The following is a 21,043-nucleotide window of genomic DNA, read 5'->3' on the forward strand; positions in this document are numbered from 1 at the left end:
ATTATCCTTTATATTAATAGGTAATAGGTAGAATCAGAATCAAAATTAGAATCAGCTTTATTGGCCAAGTATGTCTGGACACACAAGGATTTTGGTTCTGGTGTCCAGTGGCTCTCGATGTACTTGCATGCAAAAAATTATCATATTGCTATTAAAGATCTAGTTATGTACAAATGCACTCTTTGTGTTACCCTGGACAGTGTTTCCCTGTTGAGCTGCAGTCTAAGTATAGTAACAAAAATAGGGAATTTTGTACTAAAAAGACTGTAACTTTGGAAGATGCCCACTTCATTTGTCTTTTGTTCCCCATTGCTTACATTGGAAGCGTTCGCTCTTCTTTTAATGGCAAGTATGACCAGAAGAAATGGTTAGAGCAAACAAAACCTGTTTCAATGTTCATATGGGCACCTGACTATTGTTTTAAGACAGACTTGACGTTTATTGACTCCACCACTGACACCACAACAATAATGTTTAATATGCTGCAAGGAGTACACACCAGAAGCAGTGATGATAATGAAGATGAAGACTGAAGAGGATGAAAATGGGTATCAAAAACAGAGTGACACCGTGACTGTCATTCATGTCTCACTCAGCTGAGATCAGCTCTAGTGGATTTGTTTAGCTCTTGCATATTTTGTTCAGAACCAAATAACTGTATCGTGTAGAAAATATGATTGGAAGGATGCAGGATCCCCATGCTTTCATAGAGGGACCATAACATCAGTAAGTCCCTAGTGGTGAGGAAACAAGTTTATGTAAGGCCCATTACAAATTTGTGTGTATGTACAGCTCTACGTGGACATCTAGTGAGAGTACTTTAAAGTACCCCTCCACTCAAAAATGTGTTTTTCTTATGTTTAAGTCCCCTAAAATGTCAGACATTGACTTTTATGACTTGTGCAAAGTTTGTCACTAGAGAGGTGTTTTCACATTCCTGAAGGTTGGAGATGTCTGTACACTTCCCTAAAATCTGAGATTCAAACGTGCTCCTGGCAAGCTAGATTTGATACGTCCAATTGAAAGCCAATCGCAATGCCACCGGCAAAGAAACATGAAACCTCCAGCAAAGAGCGGACTTGTCAGTACAGAGAGCGAGAGTTTGCACCAGACCTTGGAGCTTCCTTCATGGAGGTCTAATTTTCAGATGAGTGTATGCAGAGCATAGAATAGTCCCAGCTCTGTATACATATGAGCTCTCTGCTGTCACTGGCACTGTGCTGACTATTACGTTGGCATGATGAGGGTGTTAGTGAATGTGTAGGTGAAGTTTGCTTTTTTTAGTGTTTACTCTGGGATTGTAATCTGTTCTCCTGCGCTCCCATCTTCCTTGTTTTGTTCATCCCATGTTTATAAAATGTTTGTGATTATAGTATGGGTGGGGTGTTGGGTTATCAGCATGCAAGCCTGCCACAGTGTCCTTTTTGATACCTCCACTAGGAGTCGACAATCTTTCAAATCGTGCATAACCCAAATGATATAAATCTTTTTTTGTAAGGACAAAGTTAAACATACAGCAGCTTAAGTATTAATGATGATGCTGATTTAACATCTGTAACATTACGTTCTCCTAAAGCGACTTATAAGTCATCAGGTTTTAATAATGCTACTAATTCTGATGCCTAAAACATAACAATACATCAGGACATTCAATATCACAAATATTCTAAGGACTGATATTCCAACACTGAAGCATTACACTTCCTAATATGTTGTGTTTATATTCAGTTCAGTGTCACATGTGTCAGACCTGTTACCAGCTTCAGTGCTCTCTCTCTGACCCCCCTGAAGATGTTCCATGCTGTATGTCTCAGACATAAAGTGAGGCTTCTGAAGCACCTGGAGAGGAAGGAAAGAGACAAAGGAATAGGTCAAAGAAGGAGGGATTCATTTAAGACTATAAACATGAACTGTTCTAGCCCTACAAACAATGCATGTTCACAGTATGATGTTTTTATCAAACTGTTGTCTATTACATTAAAGTGAATATGAAGAAGCCACAAGGCCAATGAAAACCAGGTGCTTCAGAACAAGCACTGCCTGACTTCTTTTTTAACACAACGCAGTGCTTTCAAGTTAACTACCTACGTTACGTAATAACAATGTGAACACACTGTAACAGCATAGCAGATATTATTGTATGTTTCTCAACCACTAATGCTGTCAGCGTCTGCCAGTTACAAGCTAACAAGCTAACAAACAACATAAACAAATAAAAGATGCTAACGACAGTTACCATTCTGATATGTCTGCTAGTCACAGATTTTGGTGCACAACAGACTTCTCATCTGGGTCTGACTGAGGCTCAAACATGTATGGCTGAAACTCTCCAATGTTTGCTCTAACTCTAGCCATCTTAATGCGCACTGCTCTCTCACCATGGATGTATAATAAGAACATGTCTCTCACCCACATCCATGCTCCAACCGGTCAACCTAACACGCAGCAGTGGTGGGCGGGCCTTCACAGATCCAGAATTTCTCAATGAGGGAGAAAATGTGCTTCCAGCCCCCTTTCAGAGTTTTTTTTTACTTTTATGTGGGATGTTTGTTAAACAAAACATTAACCATGGCAGAGTATTTTTACATAATTTAAAACGTGTCTGGAGGGGAACTTTAAGTTTTTGTTAGCTCTGAGAATTTGTACATTTTTACAGTTCTGATCTGCAAACCTCTTCTGTCTCTACTGTTCATGTGTATACATTTTTGAATGTGTATGCTTGCTGTGCATGCAGATAACAGTCTGTGGCTGGGCTCCTGGAGGAATGCAGCAGGTACTATGCATTAAAATCCAGGCAGCGTTTCCGTGACTGCTCCAGGAAACCACCACTTCAAAAACAGTGTTGTCGAACTCATTCCTGTCTTTTTGTGTTGATATAATTCCTAATTCTTCCTCTTACTTGTTGGAATTCTCATTGAAGAAAGAGACAACAGCAGCCAGTGAATGAGAGCTTGACCTGCCAGTGAGTGAGCATAAATTAACTTTTTTTCAAATCCAATCACTACAAAAACAAGGAGATTATGACTAGATTGTGTGTCACTAAAATAAATGCCAATTCAGACCTGATTCTCACACATACACTCTCACACTCACAGAGGCTGACCACAGCTCTTTGTAGAGACTTTTAAGTCACTCTCGGTAGATCCATGGCAACCACTTGTTGAAGCCTCACTGCTTGTTGCTAAGTGATGGGATGTATTGGACCAGAAAATCCTTTCACTGACACTCCCTCCACCGGGTCCACCCCCTTCTCCACCCACTCCTCTCCCTACCCCATCCCTACCCACCCTAGGCCGCAGCCAAAACAACCCACATATATGCTCTAACTTCTGCTAGTTACAGGGCAAGAAATGTTCTTTGGTACTTTACCAAATTCAACCTGTATTTAAATACAATCTTCACCAAAAGAAGGTGCTTTTATAAGTTCTACATATTCCACATATCCCCATGCTTAAGTACTATTAAAGAATTTTTGAAAAAAATGCTGTGCCCACCCATGGTTCTTTACTAAGATTTTTACAGATTGTTTTTAATCAAAGAGCTAGGTTTGGTTTATATAGATATACCCCAGACAAAGAACTTTTTGAAGAACCCTGCTTTATGTCTGGTTCTTAATGAGGTTCCAGAGATCCTTGAGGGGCTCAGGAAGTTCCCGAGGGGGTTCCAGGAGTCCTTGGAAGGAATAGTATAATTAAACTATGATTTTACTATAATTAACATCACTACTCCTTCCTGTTGTGAAAACTCTCTCAAAAGAAATTGAATATGTTCTTGATGATGAGAGCAATGATCCCCCCAAATCACTCTATACACAATTGACCATGGTAACCATAGACAGGTTTCATAATTAAATACTACATTAACTAAAATGTATCATGCCACCACCACCTCTGAAATGTAATCACATTCAGATATCGTTTGAGCAGCTATTGGTTTTCGCCAACCCCCTTGCATCTGTTCTCCTCCTGTTGATCCTGGTGCCCTCATATTTTCTCCCTCTCCTCTCCCTCCCCTCAATGACCGATTAGCCAGTGAGGGATTCTTTCCCATTTCCATGAGAAAGGCGACGGTCGGTGAAAGGGTTAAGCCTGAGGACGGAGCCCCCAAAAACAGCCCTAATTTTCTGCCCGGCGGGGGAGTGGGGGAAGCGGGGAGAGGGAACAAAGACACCCGGGGGAGGAGCAGAGACTCCGGCTTTACTATATGCACCTGCGGCCTGAAAAGCCTCGGACAATGAGCCTCCGACATGGCCAATTACGAACGGGCCATCCACCCGCTTTCTCTGTGGAGAGACATGGGGGAGGGGGAGGGGAGTGAAAAGGGAGGAGGAGGAGGAGGAGGGGAACGGGGAAAGTGATTTTTTAAAGAGGGTAAAGATAAGAAAGTAAATAATCAAGCTTTAAATCATTCTAGGCACTTGTCCTATAGACTACCGCCCCCCATTCACCCTCACCCATCACATCTTCCCACCCTGGCAAGACACTCATGTTCTCCCGCTAATGTTCACTTTTGTCCGGAGTTTTTATTCTGAGCGGCCTCAGGCAGAGCTGACGGCTCCTGTTAAGACGCTGTGTAAGTGAAAAAAGGTCGATTTTGATTGCTGGTAGCCTATGCCATTCTTATTTTCTATAATGATTTGGATGAATAAGGTCATGTTTGAAGCAACAGCTAGAAACACCAAAACTCATCTGGTGAGATGCAGATAACTAGCTTTTTCAATTCACCTGAGGAGGATCTGGGTCTTCTGAGAAAGGAAAGATTTAACAATAATAAGCATAATAACTGTTACTGGGATAAAACACCGATATTGTTCTCTAAAGCAGTATATTACTAGCCAAGAACTGCTAAGCACTACTTACACTTAGTGGCCACTTTATTAGGTATGCCTGTAAAATATAATGCAATTCAATACAACGGCTCAGCCATAAAATGTACCTTTACAAAGATTCTAATGTTCAGTTTTGGTTGACACTGTGTCAACTATGTTTATTATTGGTAGTGGTGTTGTATTGGACTGCATTACATGTATATTGAGAGTTTCTAATATTCCGCCCCCTCATGTATGTAAATGGACTGGATGAAACATCTCTCCATATATTGCATATATTATGTCCAGTACAACACCACCAAAAGACAACATACAGTTAAATGAACATCTCTCTGTAATCAAAACCCAAAGATTATTTACATTGTAAATATATCATTTACTTTCTAGGCTGCTCTGACACAAGCACGAAAATGACAGTTGTAAGTAAAAAAAACAAAAACAATTAGCTAAGACAAAGGAAACACTAGGCAAATTCTGTTGAAGCGGCAGAGGTACTCTTAGCAGGTCAGAAATGTGTTACTATGTTGATTCTGTTGACCTGGGATGCATTACACTCCTTCAACTGATGCAAAGCGTGTGATACCGTTGAACATTCCAGAAAAAGCCAGTAAGTGGACCTTGAATTAAGATTTTTTTTCCCAAATGAACAGTTGTATATGCTATTGTATTGGATTGAATTAAAATTGTACAAGTGTACCTAATAATAAAATAAAGTGAATGTACTTTTGTCTGTGTAAAATAAGGCTTCTCTATGATTTCCATCATGCATAATGTTTTTGAACTAAAAACACACAGACAAAAATGATTTGTATTTTTTATTAATATGGTTATGAATGCCATAACACATTTTTTTAATCAAAAAGGAATCAAGACTCTTAGTATAAGAGCCTAACAATGTATACATTATTTACATGAATGCTACATACAATAATTCTAGTATATGGCAGCATTTACATACAAGATAATTCATTCTAAAAATAGATACAAGTCAGTATAAAAGTTAGTTTTCAAATACTTGGGTGGCAATGTTAACATTCATGCATTACTTTAATAGAACTGCTCTCTCTTTTTCAAAAATAAAATCAGGCATCTGTTTCCAGTGCATGTTAAGTTAGTAATGGAATGCTTCAAAGTTAATAACTGTCTGAATAATCTACCACATTCAAATGTTCAGTTTTGGTAGGTTGAAAATAAAAGTTCCCTTTAGATCCATAGCAGCAGTAACCAGACAGCAGGCTAGACAGAAAAATGACAGTACAGTCAGTTTGAGAGAACCAGGATTAAAAATCGTTTATTATTTTATAGTATGATATAAATACCCACAGGTAAAGTTATCTGAAAAGAATTTAGTTTAGAAACAAGATAGAAGGTTTGCTGGAGATTTAATCTGAAACTTACTTTGATACATTGTGTTTTTACCACCAGTAAAGACAAACAGTTGACAGGTCATTAAAAGACATGCCTGGAAGGCCTTTTGTCAGTACAGCTTAATTGGTGGAAGAGATAACTTGCGAGTCTTAATCTGCTGTTCGGATAAAACAACTCAACTAAAATGTAGCATTTCATATTACATTTCATTCATTTAATGAAAAACCTAAAAACAATATAACTCTTGTCTAGAGCAAAGTGACAATGAATACACAGAGCAACTCAGAATGCTGCCAGAACAATGCATCTGAACATTTGTATCAAAAGGTCAAATCTAAAACTAATTATAGCAACAACAAAAAAAAAAAACTCACGTAGACAGCAAAAACAGAGTCATACCACTTCTCAGACTCCAAACTGTAAATCCAGTGATTTGGTGTGACTGAGGATGCTAGACCTACTGAATGTAGAATCTGGCTGGTTCTACATATAAGCAACACCACATATAGGAAGCCAGTGTATTTCCTGTGGATGCAGCACCAATTGTCCAACAGGATTTCATCAGTTAAAAATAAAACATAAAAATACAAGCACTAAACCAAAGCCAAGGCACAAAGAGTTAATTTTAAAAACAGCTCTGTCATTCAAGTTGTGCATTTCCTTTCCATTTTCCCCACCGGCACCCAGCTGTTCTCCAGCTCTGCTCACACTTTAGCGCAGCAACAACAAATACCAGAGCATTCAGCTCAGGTGATTTGTCTGTCACCAGCTGAGAGATCGTGATCCATGGACCAGGTTGCCAGGTCATTTGTCTCTGTGCTGTGGTTGTAGACAGCAGGGACTGGCTCCAACAGTGGAAGACTAAATCCATTAACTGGACCAGTCCCCTGGCACTGACTGGGTATGGTGGAACAGTCAAGAGTGCCAGCGTCACAAGTGTTTAGGATGGTATTAAGGAGTCTTTTGACTTGTTATGGATACTTTCTAAAAATATAAAAAGACAAATTAACATTTCCTAATATGTACACAATAAACAGATGTTGCCCCTGTCTTCACTGTTGTCCTTTATGGAGAGAAATCAGCTGAGGGTGGCGGGCAGGGAGGAGTCTCAGCTCTGTACATGTGGTGGTGGGTGTGTGGCATTTATCTGAACTGATGTGGCACCAAAGACGTAGAAAAAAAAAAAAAAAAAAAGCTTTTCAATGATATAAAAATGTAGTCATCACTTGTGTGTCTGTAATTGCAGGCACTGGAACACCACTGAATACAGGGGGGAAAGTGTTTTGTCCTTAACATCTTGTGTCTCTTTGCTTTGCCACTAACATTCCCCACACCTAACTCCATCCAGCTGTGCGTCATGAGCATTTCTGGTTCACCCCTAGCCCACATGATTCCCACTTCAGTCCTAGATGTGGGTGAGTGGAACGGTTCCGGTGAGGTAGTGCTGCTGGACACTGGTGTAGGCCCTCTGTGCTGTTGTGGGGTCACCGGCATCCCCTCCTGGTCCAGGAATGTACATGCTGATCATGTCCCTGAGGTCACCTTGTAAAGGCCCCCGATGGTGGTTTGGCGTCACCGTTGGAGGCGAGTGGGACACTGGTTCTGCTTTCACCATGGACATGGTGACAGGGCTTGGCTGAGGACTGCTGCTATATGACATGGGGCTATGGGGTGGAGAAGACAATACAAGTTAGACACCATCTGAGAGTTTAAAATATAAATATATCTGGTTAATGGGAGAAATCATGCTAAAGGCAGGAAATCAAACCATACATGTAGATGCCGGTGTTACTCTAAAACCCACATTTACATGTAGTAATCGGACTTCTCTCGCATATTTTTTAAGTTGACTTTGGATTTATCTGATACAAGGATGCACTGCTACAGTAATGATTTTTCCTTTCTTCCTGTTGCACTTTAGGGCATGCAATATCGAGCCTCTGTACTGCACTTTATCATGCACGTGTGCACGTTAACCAAAAATAAATATATTTAAAAAAAGAATAAAATCAGAAATGTAGCTGTGTAAACAGCGTTTCTTTTAGTGCTTTACCTAGATTAAGAAAACCATCTTTTTCCTTCACATGGCTTTCACATTCACATGCTAGAATGGGATTAAGTGGATAAATTTTTAATGTTGACGTCAACACATTTGAAAGCTGTTACTGAAGTTACTGAAAAAAAGCCATGTAAAAATGCACTGATGAGGAAAAGAATGTGCCATGTGCGATAGATGTTAGACACTGTGATGCCAATGTGATAGAGAAAGTCAACTAGACAATTTCTCCAGCTGTAAAGTACTACAGGTACAGACACTGAAAATCTGACACGTTTGCTGTGCCAAACAACTCAAAACTCATTTAAAATTTATTTCCAACTTTTAACACCTGATATTCTGAATGTCCTCTTTTATCCGATTTGAAAACTTGAACATGTAGACCAAATATTTAGATTCTAAATAAGACAACCACTATTGTCAGCAGCATTCGAACTAATGAACTGAGACTGAAGGTCACTCAACTCACACTTTTCAGTATTGAGGAAAAAAAAAAAAAAAAAAAAAAAAACGACTGAAGGCATTTGCCGAAACAGTAGACTAAAAACACATTGACTTGTGTCTTCTGTAGTGTATTTGAATGTCACACATGAATGTTTATGGCATAAATACTGTAGAGGTCAGAACCAGAATAGTTATCTTCAGTTGCTCTGCAGGTTAAATACTTGCTTAGTGCACAACATCTACTTTTTCAAGTAAAACCACGTTCATATTACACCAACATCAAAAACTTCATTGAACTTCTGTTTCTTTCAGATGTTGAGTATAATTTTGAGTCATTTGTACATCCATTCAAATTTTGTGCCACTTTATCCTTTCACTAACATTGGATCTAAATTTCCACAGGAAAGATTGAATTGTAACTATATTTCAGGAAAAACAAACTGAGGTAATCAATGTGTTTCATAGTTTGAACTACCTCACAGTATTTAAAATTGTCTGACTTTGCAAACACCTGGAACAGCTACAACACACACATGCTGCTTACACATAATAATAAATTATTTATTATTATTAATTATTATTATTATTATTTAAAAAAAAAAATCAACTGCAGGGTTGACCATCCCACTACCAAAATTTAAATAAACACTGAAAACTGCTATCACTACTAAATTGATACAAAGATCTTTTAATACATTAATTAACAGTATGTAAATGTACCTTTAAGTCATCAAATACTATTGGGTCTTCTTCAGAATGACTTCTTTTAATTTTGATACTTAAGCGCATTTACATCACAACCTTTATGCAGGAGATGTATCCAGACCTTTTATCTGAGTGAAAGTAGCAACACCACAATGTAAAAATTGTACATCTTCCACTAATGAAAGTTAGCCAACTCTAACTAAACTGCTCCTTGTACTTTTACAATAGGCAATTAGTCAGAATACACGTGTAGTGTGTTCAAACCATGGCAGATTAATAATAATAATAATAATAATAATAATAATAATAATAACAATAATACTAATAATAAGCACATGCATGTTGAGACACAGCCAGGATCAGGGAGAGTAACCACTGCATGTTTGCTCTACAGATGAATGCTAGCCTAGTTTACAATGCCACCTACAAACTCTGTGGGCCTTCAGTCAAATACCTCTGCTTTTCATTAATCTGAGCACACAGCCACAAAATAATTAAATACATCTTTTTTTTTTTTAAATAATAAAAAAGTAGGTACAGGTACGATGCCAACAAGTCTTTTGCAAAATGTACTTGATCACTGTCACATCATTGGTCTTTTGACACTACTAGCTTTGCTAACTCAAAACACTTTAATAAACCGGGGTCTCAGTGGGAGATCATTTCTCATTTGAAGTGAACATTTAACCTTTAGGTTCAACAAATTAATTAAATGCATCAACCTCATCATTATCACAGATTAACCTAAATAATCCAATATGGGGGGGGTGGTCCTGTTCTGGGGAACAGGATATTGGAGCTTCTCTACTACCACTACAATTCTGTCCAGGATAAGACACTCAAAAAATTGATGGATAGATAATTCTACTGGAAGCATGTATGTAACAGAGCCAGTCTCTGAATCCACACAAAACTGCATGTTTGGGACTGAAAATGGAAACAAATAGATTTAGAAAATAAGGAAGCAAAGTTGAAAAAAATCCATCATGTAGCAAACATAGCATTAGGGTCACAGGAGACATAATGGGAGAATAGGACTTAATAATTCCCAAATAACTGAGGAGAGAGTTCACACCCAGAGAGAGTACACCTAGAAGTCATGGAGACTTATATTTTTTGCCATATGACCTCAAACTCACGAGATGTCTTTGTCACGAGTTTCAGTTGACAAGTGGTCCTGACCAATCTTCTTCTTACTTTAAAAACTTCTTGAGAATATTGTCTTAGACCCAAGGTACTGTGATTCAGTGGGAAAGGATGGTAAATGGACTGTACTTATATAGCGTCTTTCTGACTACTCAAAGCGCTTCATGGGCATCAAAAAGTTTGGCCTCAAACATGACTCAAAGCTTTTGACATCTAAAACTGACATGCGAGAGTAACTGATAACATGCATCAAAACATCTTTCAGGGAAGCTTTAAATGATTCGCCTGCTGGACCAAATTATCAGATTCTGGAATAAATTTCAACATCATCCATCCTCACATCAGAACATTTATCGCAATTTAAGTGTTGAATAGTTTGGGGAACATGAGACCTATTGGCAGGAGGCCAAGACCTAGAAATGTAACTGGGGACAATGGTTGAGCAGGAATAGGTGATTGTGGGTAGTGGACCACACACAGAGCAGTCCTGCCTGCCGTCAAGTCATACTGATCAACATTCCAGGCAGGACCCAGCCCAGAGCAGAGCACCATACGCATAACAAGTAGGCAACAGACTGAAGCCTGTTGTTTCATCGTATGCAGAGCTCCTCAGTGACTCAATGGGACTAAATGTACTTTATTTAAACATTTCTTCCCAATTAAGTGCTCACTTACAAGTCAGTTTTACATCAGGTGCACTCTGTAGATTGAGATTTTAGACCATCAAGTCAAAAACATGTAATAAAAACTGAAAAACAATTATGTGACTGTATGGAAGAGGTATAGACAAGTGTAGTTATGGCCTTGTTCTGCATTTTCAACTGGTTTTTCAAGCTAGGTCTGCAGGAGGAAAGTAGTGGCAGGAGAACTGTATTTACATGACATGCATTTTTTTATATTATTGTCTATTTAGATTGAGTTTTTATTCCTAATTTAAATGCCTGATCTGAATGAACTGGTTCATTTCTGTGGGGGGGGTATCTCATTTTACTGAGAATGTACTTGTGATATTATCAATGAATTTCCTTTTGGAAGCAACAAAAAATGGCCTAGTCAATGAAACAATTAAAAAGGTAAATAGCCTATATGAACTGACAGCTTTGAGTGGAACAGTTTTGGAAGGGTTTACTTGATAGACAACATGAGTCGCAAATATTAGGGGTAGAATAGGCTACACACTTATGGTTTAAAAACTTAGAGAGTACCTTACTGTGATTCCCAAACAGACACAGCTCACCTGTACGAGTTGGCTCCGTTCATGTACGTCTGTGCTGCCGTCATTGCAGGTGGGTACTGGAGAGCTGACAGATCATACCTGTGTAGCTGCTGTGTGTAGCCGAGCGCCTCGCCCTGCATGCCAGCGTACCCTCCAGTAGGGCCCCAGCCGTAGTTCTCCATCCTCGGACTACCTTGGCCTTGCGCCGCCACCAGCAGGTTCCCTGCTGACAGCGGGTACTTGCCCACCTGAGTGTCCTTTTTAAGCAGGGGCTTTGTCTTGCGGCGTGGCTTATATTTGTAGTCGGGATACTCCTTCATGTGGACTGCCCGGAGCCGCTTGGCCTCGTCGATGAAGGGCCGCTTCTCGGCGTCAGTCAGAAGTTTCCATTCAGCTCCCAGCCGCTTACTTATCTCAGAGTTGTGCATTTTGGGGTTTTCTTGAGCCATCTTGCGCCTCTGTCCTCTGGACCAGACCATAAAAGCGTTCATGGGCCGCTTGACTTTATCCATGGGGTCGCCTCCAGGGGCACATGCCGTTTTGGAGTTCGGGTGAGAGTTGCCATTGCTGCCCATGTTCCCGGTCATGTTGCCGGTGACCGGTGACATTCCCTGGGAGGTCTGATGAGAAGGGGGCTGACCGCTCGGCTTCAGCTCGTGTTCCATCATGCTGTACATGTTGGACAGATTAAAAAAGTAAGTTAAGATGAATTACAAAATAGTTGAAACGTTGAAGCACACAGCAGCCCTTTGTTGCGTCCACCTGGCGACTTATGTCCAGGTTTCCCTAGGTTTAACCGGGAGCGCCGGATGATCCAAATTAACTAATTACCCACGACGCACCCGGGAGACAAAACAGACCGCAACGGACGACCAGTTTTTCTTAAATTGTAAGACTGATTGGGGTAGTCATTACTTTGATACTGAAATACAGTGAAGATAGCCTATTCAAAATTCAGCAGCTGCCTCTCCTCAGTGCTTTGAAATAATTCTCAGCGGAAAACCACTTGTCAGACGTCCAGCTCACACACTGAACTCAACTGCCTGTTTACTCCAGAAGTTCCCCTATTCTCGTGCAGTCACCCGGGTGTGGACCAATGGGAGAGTGAAAAGCCTCAGTCAGTGCACGTACATTTGCAATTGAATAGGCTCCGACGGTGCGCGAGACACTTGTTGGTGACGAAGGTGGAGAAAGGAGGCATTACAGGGAAACAAGTATCCTAATTAGTAATCACTTATTATCAACTATATCGATCAGATTATTCAAATAGAAAAATAAGCCCAGCAGTGCTTGAAGCCCCCCATCCCCACTAAAAACTGCCCATATCTGGCTTTTTTGGTCAGTGTATTCTATTTTTGGACTGCATGAGGCACAAAGTTATAGTTATATTAATTAATCTACATTTAAAAAATACGACGAGCTAAAACAACTAAATATATAGGCTACTAAAAGTAAAATAAAACCCTTATGGGATTATTTTTCAGGAAGTCCTTGAATGGCTCCCACATCTTTCAAAGTCCTTGGGTTTTCCCTTTATAGCAAATGTTAAATTTTCCATAGAAAGCAAGCTTGATAGACTTCCACAGGCAGAGCATGGACACGGGAGTAGCCAGGCATTATAAAAACCATCAACTGATAAATAAACTTTAAAATAAAGTTTAAACTTATATAATGTTTCCCCTTTCTGGGGTATATAGTACACAAATATTTGTGGTGGGAAGGGGGATTTACTTTATCATCATATGTATTGGTCCATTATTAGTTTTCTTGTGCTGCAGTCCCGCAGCTTTTACGCGAATACATTGAGGTGTTTTAGAGGTTCAGTACAAGTGCCCCACTGAATAACCTGTTAACCTGGTCATGCGTCACATCTCTCGCCAGCGTCCAGGCGCCGTCTCGCTCCCTCTTTCTCTCCTTGCAGTTCTCATGCATTAATTCAGTGTTGCCTGTGTTGCTGTGGCTGCTTTCAAATTATCCCAGCCATTCAAATTAAAGCAAAACTATGAATATCGCCCAGCATTCAGTATGACGTCATTATATAGACTTATATAGAGTTTCAATCAGCACCCCCAACTCTGACTGACCTCCAGCATCTAGGAGACAGTTGTTTTTTGTTGGCTTTTCAAAAAAAAGTTCCTTACGGCGATGGTGTACCTTTTGTTCACTAACATGAGCCCAACTTTGTATTTTGTGTTACATTTGTTACATTACTTTTATTTATTCCACTATTATGCAAATACATTGCAACTGTTTTTTTAAAATATTCCTCTACCATTAAGAGAGTAAACTAGTCCAAAGCAATAAAAAAAAAGCACAACATTATTATTTGTCCAGCTAACCGCAAATTAAATGTTTGTTGTGCCTTCTTTAAAGTCAAGCTTTTGAGAAGCCTGACCCTCTTTTTAGATGATTGTGCTGAAGACATGTCCTTATACACTGGTGTTGATTCAGCTACAATGGCACACAGACACACACTTTAGAGCTGCAGGAGAATGACGAAGATGTTTGTTGGTTTGGCCAAGTAGACCTCTTCATCTGCTGCCTTCCAGTCTTTGTTAACAGCAGTGTTCTCCAAAACTACAAGTACCATGCTGTCTCCAAGTCTACTCAGCAAGAGTTAGTTTCAGTGATGTAGTGGATAGATCCATCCTTTTGGCATAAATTATACCACATTTAGCCTTACATGTTGAGTCACATAGGCAGCATGAGCAATATCATTTAGACCTAAATTATGGAAATACTTATTCTATAATTATATTATATTTATTTATGTTCCTGAATTTACAATTAAATATTGGGTAGTTGTTTGCTTAAAGATGATCACATACAGAAGCTAAATACACATTTTTGTACATTACATCACTGGTCGACACTTTGTAAGGATGACTCAATTTTAACATATTGTAATGAACAAGGCCAGATAAACCTGCTAGGAGGCCCCGGGGCAAAAATGTGCTGGTGGGCTTTCAATAACTCCCCCATTCTTCTCACCCTCTGTACAGTGTGCAATACCACCTGTCCTCAAATTTGCCATGTGGTAATTTGGTTAAACATGTTAATTTAGGAACATGTAACATAAGCACAAAACTGAAATAATAAAAGTCTCAAAAAATGACACATGGTTTCTCTTCAAAACAGAGCCTCATAATTAGGAAATAGTTCATATTGTGCATAATGGTGCATATTGCCAAATTAATTTTCAATTAAATGAGTAAAAACCAGTTGCATGGAATCTGATGAGATGGATTGTTCCATCTAAATCAGTCGTTTTTAAATTTATTTATTTGCCACTGTGTCAGTGGACTTCACTCTGTATTGTTGGTGACTTTCTGTCATTGGTTTATAGCTGTGGCATTTGAACTCAAGAGTCCAAACTCTCAGTACACTCAATTTATTTTTGGGAAAACCGCATGTTTGATGACACCACCTGTTAAATAATCTCAACTCAAAGGTCCATTTACTTGCTTTTTGAAGTGTTCAACCTTGTTGACTGTGATATTGATAAGCAGGTACACCTGTTGTCTTCACTGTAATGTGTATTTACAATAAAACGAAAAATCGACATCATACACTGCACTGCCTCTCTTAAACTTTTATTGAAGTGTGGTGAGATCCAAGCGTGTAATGGCCACAGTACACTGCATTCAGTGTTAAACTCCATAACACACTGTATAGTGTTTACTGAACTCCTCCTGCTTCATGAATGTCAACCAGCAATAGCTGCGTATGCAGCTCACAAGCATGGGCCAAAGTTTTTGGTTGCTCCCCCATGCACAGATCTCTGATACACCAGTTGATCACTCACTGCTCTACACAAGAAAAACATAGTCTGTTTAAATCACACATGTTAAATATAAACCAGTATGTTACTGCTCTTGCCGATGAACAAATCTGGACTGGTGTTTTTCAGTGTAACAGGCTGGAGGATGATCCGAGTTTCACTCATTCAGTTGTATTTTTAAAAACTGGGTCTGTAGTTGATTTGTCACTAAACTGTGTCACTGTGAACCTTCCAGGTTATTATTGTCTTGGTCAAAATGCACACAGGTTGGTCACAACTCGAATGTAAAGTGCATCGTGCATGCAGAAACATCTGTGAGTTATTTTGTTGATATTAGCTAAACAATAAAATAGAATTAATATTATTTCCCGTTTTGTTTTTACTTTAGTAGCCCCCTAGTGAGTAGCAAACGCTGTTTTCCCTCAATTCAATAAAATGCTATACTACTGGGAATTGATTTATCTGAGACTGTATCCAGACCGAGAACATGGCCAGGATACACTCCTGTTCTATCAATAGTAAACAGCAGCTGTATAGTAGATAGTGGATAACGGATAGCCCCCCCAATCAGACTTTGGAAAAGGCATGGGCGGAGGGAGTTTCCGAAGCTTTTTGACCATCCAACAGTTCTGATGGTGTATACTGGCCCCTTAAGGCTGAAGCCGAACTTGCATTTTTTGGCTGTTAAGAATCTGCATCTACCTACTGTCATACAATAATCTCTGATGCTTGGGGTAATCATAGCCAAGAGGCTGATTTAATGGACTGGAGATCCTCCTCATAACCATGTTTTTGAAGGTGGGTGGCTAAAATGGTTTGATCATAGAAAAACTGAGGTTTATGAGAACCTTTTGAGAAGACTCTCTTAAGTATGTGTACATTCTTTGCCCATTAAGACAACTCCAAGACATGAATGGACTTGGCTTTTTTTGGACATTCTCTTTAGCACTTTCAGGGCAGCCCAGTATTACATCCAATATCAATGCAGTGCCAGTACAGGAAGCCTGGTGTAAAGTTAGGGTGTGGAGGTTGGGGTGTTGGATGGGTGTGCATAGCACATGCGCATCTGACTTTATTTCAGGAGACTGGTATTCACATCCCTCCTTAGACCTGTAGTTAATGTTTTACATTTTTATTATCCATAACCAAGATCTTTCCCTAACCATAACCAAGTGTTTTTGTTGCCTAACCCTTGCCATATTTTTCAGATTTTCTTTAGTCCTGGATTGCTTATTTGCTATAAGCATGATCTTTCCCCAACCTTAACCATACTATAATTGCCATGCGCAGATATTGTAGAAAGCAAGAATTAAAACTTTGTCACTGGATGTAAAAAAAAAAAATCATTGTTATTGAAGTCCAGGGTTTTGCTGAATCGTCCAATATCAGTGTTCTTGTATGGCGATCAGGTAGTACCTTCTTTCTGTCCTACTTCCTTTTTTGGGGGGTGTTTGTGTGTGCCCACCTGTTGTGTATTATACTTTCATCATGTCTTTTCCTCTGCCTTAAGGCGGGTTTATGCTTGATGCAAGGGGTTAATGGAAGTCCCACCATGGATACTTACGCCATAGGTTTCGATTTATAGTTCTGCATCACTTTTCACCTGTTGTTAACACCACAACACAATAGTATTGTATATGATCAGGTTGTGTCCTGCTTTAATTGTCTTTCCCACAGTAACTTTTCACTTCACTTTGTGATGTCTGTAGAGCTGTGCATATACTTACGCAACTGGAATTACATACAGATAACTTCTGTTTCGCCTACTCTCATTACTGAATAGGAGAATGCTGCCATGCCGTTGTCATGTTCATTCATTCACTGTGATAAAGGGGACTGCGGTGAGCAGAAGGTTTGCAGTGGAAATGGCTTTGCTAGATGAAAAGCATAAGACTACTGAATACTTCAACTTCCTTAAAGGGGAACGCCACCATTATCTTGGGGAGTACTACAAATATGTGAAAAAAGTAGTATAAATGTCAGCATTGTCAGCGTCAGTTGGGGCTGAAGACTACAAGTTTAAAAATGAAAAAAATCTGGGGGAGTGGAGTCCTCATCTCAGCTTGAGTCCAGAGGCACCAGGTAACATTAGCTGCTACTAGCATAACTCACCCAAATCTCTGTCAGAACTCTCGGCACTGAAGTTGCATTGTGGCTAATGTAGGTGCCAGGTTTTGACAAGGAAGAAGGATGCATGGAATAAAAAAGACGCAATCTCTCGTTCTGCTACATTGATTTCTTTCCTTTTTTTAAATTGTCCATCATGAGTCCAACAATTAGAGGAGGCACATGGGGGGTTACATGCGTAAGCTCCATAGCTACAGTGTAACCCCTTAACATACAACTATAAATCAAGCTTTAAAGTTTGTTAAATGAAAAGTGTTCAAAATAAAGTAGATTTAAAAAAGACTACACACACACACACAGATTTCTCAGCACTTCTCTGACAAATGCATGAATTTGTGTGTGTGTGTGTGTGTGTGTGTGTGTGTGAGACAAGGGAATGATGATGGATGGGTGGTGGTTATATACATGCATTTTTCTGTGCCTGAGAATGAAAATATGACTTGTGTCATGCAGGTGTTTGTGTGTGTGTGTGTGTGTGTCTTACCAGAAGAGTGTCAGAATGAGTTTTCCTACGTCAGTTTATGTAGGTCAGTGTATTATGCAGATGTACAGTATGTGTGCATGTTGCAGGTGTGTGTTGGTAACCATGTGTTTGTGACTAATTGGGAATTGTGAGGCTTCAGTCTCCCGTTTCCATCTCCATGACAACCTTGTGTGGAATCCCTTCCAAACTTTGCCCTCTCCCTCCTCCTCCTCCTCTCCGCTCCCCTGGCTTTCCTCTTTCAAAAACAACTCACCAACATTCACAATCAGCTTTTCTTCATCTGTGTGTCAACTTCTGTGGCTTCAGATGGAATGGAATGGCAGTGGAGTTTTTCAGTTCCCTCTGTGCCCTCACACACTCTTACTTTACGCTTGTGTGCACATGTTGCATTTGTGTGTGTCAAATCAGACACAGAAAAAGCCAACATGGCAGTGGGTTTCCTCCTTTTTTCCCATCATCATAGAGCTGTGCTCTCTCCATTTTGTGGTGGCTGTAAAATGTTTTTTTCCACTTGCTTGTCAAAGTTGGGAGAGATGAAGTGAAGACAGCAGCAGCTTTCAGTCCTCTCCCTCTCCATTCCTCCCACCACCACCACCCTCAGCTTTGAATAACAGAAATGGCCATGTTGTACACCAACTGGGCTTTTGTTTGTCTGGTTTTCCATTAAAATCCCACTTATTAGTAAAATGTGGGTTTTTGTTCACACGTGTACTGCTGTACACTCCTCTTCTCTACAAGTGATGCAATACATTCAAATTCATAGTCATTACTAAAATTTAAGATTTTCTTTGGTCTAGCTGTTCTTTGGCTTGTGCGTGCAAATTTGAAGATATTTTCCAATTATTCTATTGAATTTAGTCTTTGGTCACAAGGGACTCCTTGGCCTCTAGCTGTATGGTGGTAAACTGTAATAATAGTAATAGCTGATAATGCTGCAGTGGTGTGTGTTCTCCCATTTTTGTGGCACACACTGCCAGGATGGATGTGAATGTTTCACCTACTCTGTTCAGCTTTGATTACTGCAGTATCACCTTTGACAGAAAACTGGCTGACAAATCTGTTCCCTGTTACCTGGAGAGCCTCTGGACAGGACGCATATACTGACTTTTGTCATATCCCCAACATCATCAATATTGTGCTACATCTGAATATTAGACTGATAACATAGAAATGCTATAAATTACTTTATAAATATTTTTAAAATATTATATTCATGTCAGAAATTACATACACAGATATATTCTAAGTAATGTTTTTGCACGTTTAACATATTTGCAATCTTTGGTACACACATAATTGAGGCTTGTGTGTGTGTGTGTGTAAATATACATCTGTGTGTAAAATATCCCACAATATTAAGATCTGAGTGTTAAAAGATGTCACGGTCACAGATTGTCATTTGTCATTTTTGATTGGTTGACCTAAATTAACTGAAACTACCACAGAGCTCAGTTCCTGTTGGCAAAACACAAGGAGAGGACACACAGCTCCAACCGCACCCAAGTCATATTTGGTTCATTAAAAGGGTTCACTGCCAGGTTTACATAGAAGAGTGTGTGCCTTATGAGCAGATTCTGTTCAGCTTATGTACCCTCACATACAGAGTTTAGAGTACAGCAGACTGTTGATAGCATGAGTATTAGCCTCAGGACACTAGTAAGCAGTCAGAAAGCATAAGCATGTGTTTGGATTTAGTTTGAGGGAATCATAAGTGATCGGTCTGTATTTATTTTTAGTTGACAGTTTGCAGGACTGTACTCAAAATACTGAGATCTTCATTAATCATTTAAAAAACATAACTGAGAATTTAACATATAACCACTGACAGTCTTCACATATTAACATTGATGAGAAAGGGAGTATGGGTTCTTCATATTGCCAAAATCACAGAGAATTAACACCCAACTCTGCAGTTCTACTGAGCTTTTTAGCTTTTTTTAATGTATTAATGTGTATGTTTTGATGTAACACATTTACAGGAAGGTTTGAGTCCAGCAGCTCTCATCAATCATACATTAACAGCCATTTCAGGCAAGCTCTGATAAACCTTAAACCTCTTCTGCCTGCTGTTTGGTACCTACCCAGCAACAAACAACAGACAGACATTTAGCAACTAAAGAGCCAGATATTTTTCTCAGGAGTTGGTGGAGACCAAACCAGAGCTAAAAGCAGAGTGAATATTGGACTTACATTCATTAGGTGGACACACACGACTCCTAATGTTGCTCTGTGTCTGCTGGATGTATAAGTGGACACTTATACACAGTGGACACTAATATATTTGTCATTTCAGCTTTACAAACCATGACAGGCTTGTGGCTGTCAATCTGTCTGTTTTGTTTTGGTGTTTTTCTGCTCCGTAGTAGCTAAAAATCGTCAAATGCAGATTTAATGCAATTACAAACTCAGCGGACTCAGTCCGCATGTCAGAGTTTCAAGTCACATGACTTATTTTAGTTTTAAAGAGCTTTGACAATGACATTTTCATTATAACTTCTCATTCACAACACCCACAAAGTATTGAGAAGATTCAAATATTATGAAACTCACCAAGGTAAAAACAGCTTGATGGAAAGGAGGGAAAATCTGAATGAACAGAAATTAAGTAGGATGAAATCAAGAAATAAGGAGGGCAGCAGAGTGGGGGTGGGGTGTAGATTATAGGGTGAGAAAGAAGACGGGCAAATGAAAGCCACAAAATGAAGGAAGAAAGAGAGACCGAGATGGAGAGGGAGAACAAGGGAGGAGGAGGGACGAAAGGATGAAGGGATGGATGATGAAGGGGTGGGGTGTAAGAGTTCGGTGCAGGAGGGTGGTTTTGGGTGACAGGCCTCATTGAATAGACCTTTCTCCCCTCTGCTGGCTTCTCTTCTCATGCAAAACAGGCC

The 21,043-nt window shown here is 39.6% G+C and overlaps 1 protein-coding gene across 2 annotated transcripts; it reads right to left on the reverse strand.

Annotated features, from left to right (window-relative positions):
• Positions 1-5,630: 5,630 nt before the first annotated feature.
• Positions 5,631-12,805, reverse strand: sox19b (SRY-box transcription factor 19b). 2 transcript variants are annotated; one of them, XM_044183217.1, is made up of 3 exons: positions 12,679-12,805; positions 11,785-12,432; positions 5,631-7,860 (listed from the first exon to the last, which is right to left on the reverse strand). In XM_044183217.1, the coding sequence occupies exons 2-3, from the start codon at positions 12,429-12,431 to the stop codon at positions 7,602-7,604; spliced, it is 906 nt and encodes a 301-aa protein (XP_044039152.1). In that variant the 5' UTR covers position 12,432; positions 12,679-12,805; the 3' UTR covers positions 5,631-7,601. The 2 variants fall into 2 exon arrangements, with proteins under 2 accessions (XP_044039152.1, XP_044039151.1); XM_044183216.1 differs by having other exon boundaries at positions 11,785-12,797.
• Positions 12,806-21,043: the final 8,238 nt, after the last annotated feature.

This window comes from Siniperca chuatsi, linkage group LG22 (assembly GCF_020085105.1).
Source record: "Siniperca chuatsi isolate FFG_IHB_CAS linkage group LG22, ASM2008510v1, whole genome shotgun sequence".
In the NCBI taxonomy this organism is placed as follows: domain Eukaryota; kingdom Metazoa; phylum Chordata; class Actinopteri; order Centrarchiformes; family Sinipercidae; genus Siniperca; species Siniperca chuatsi.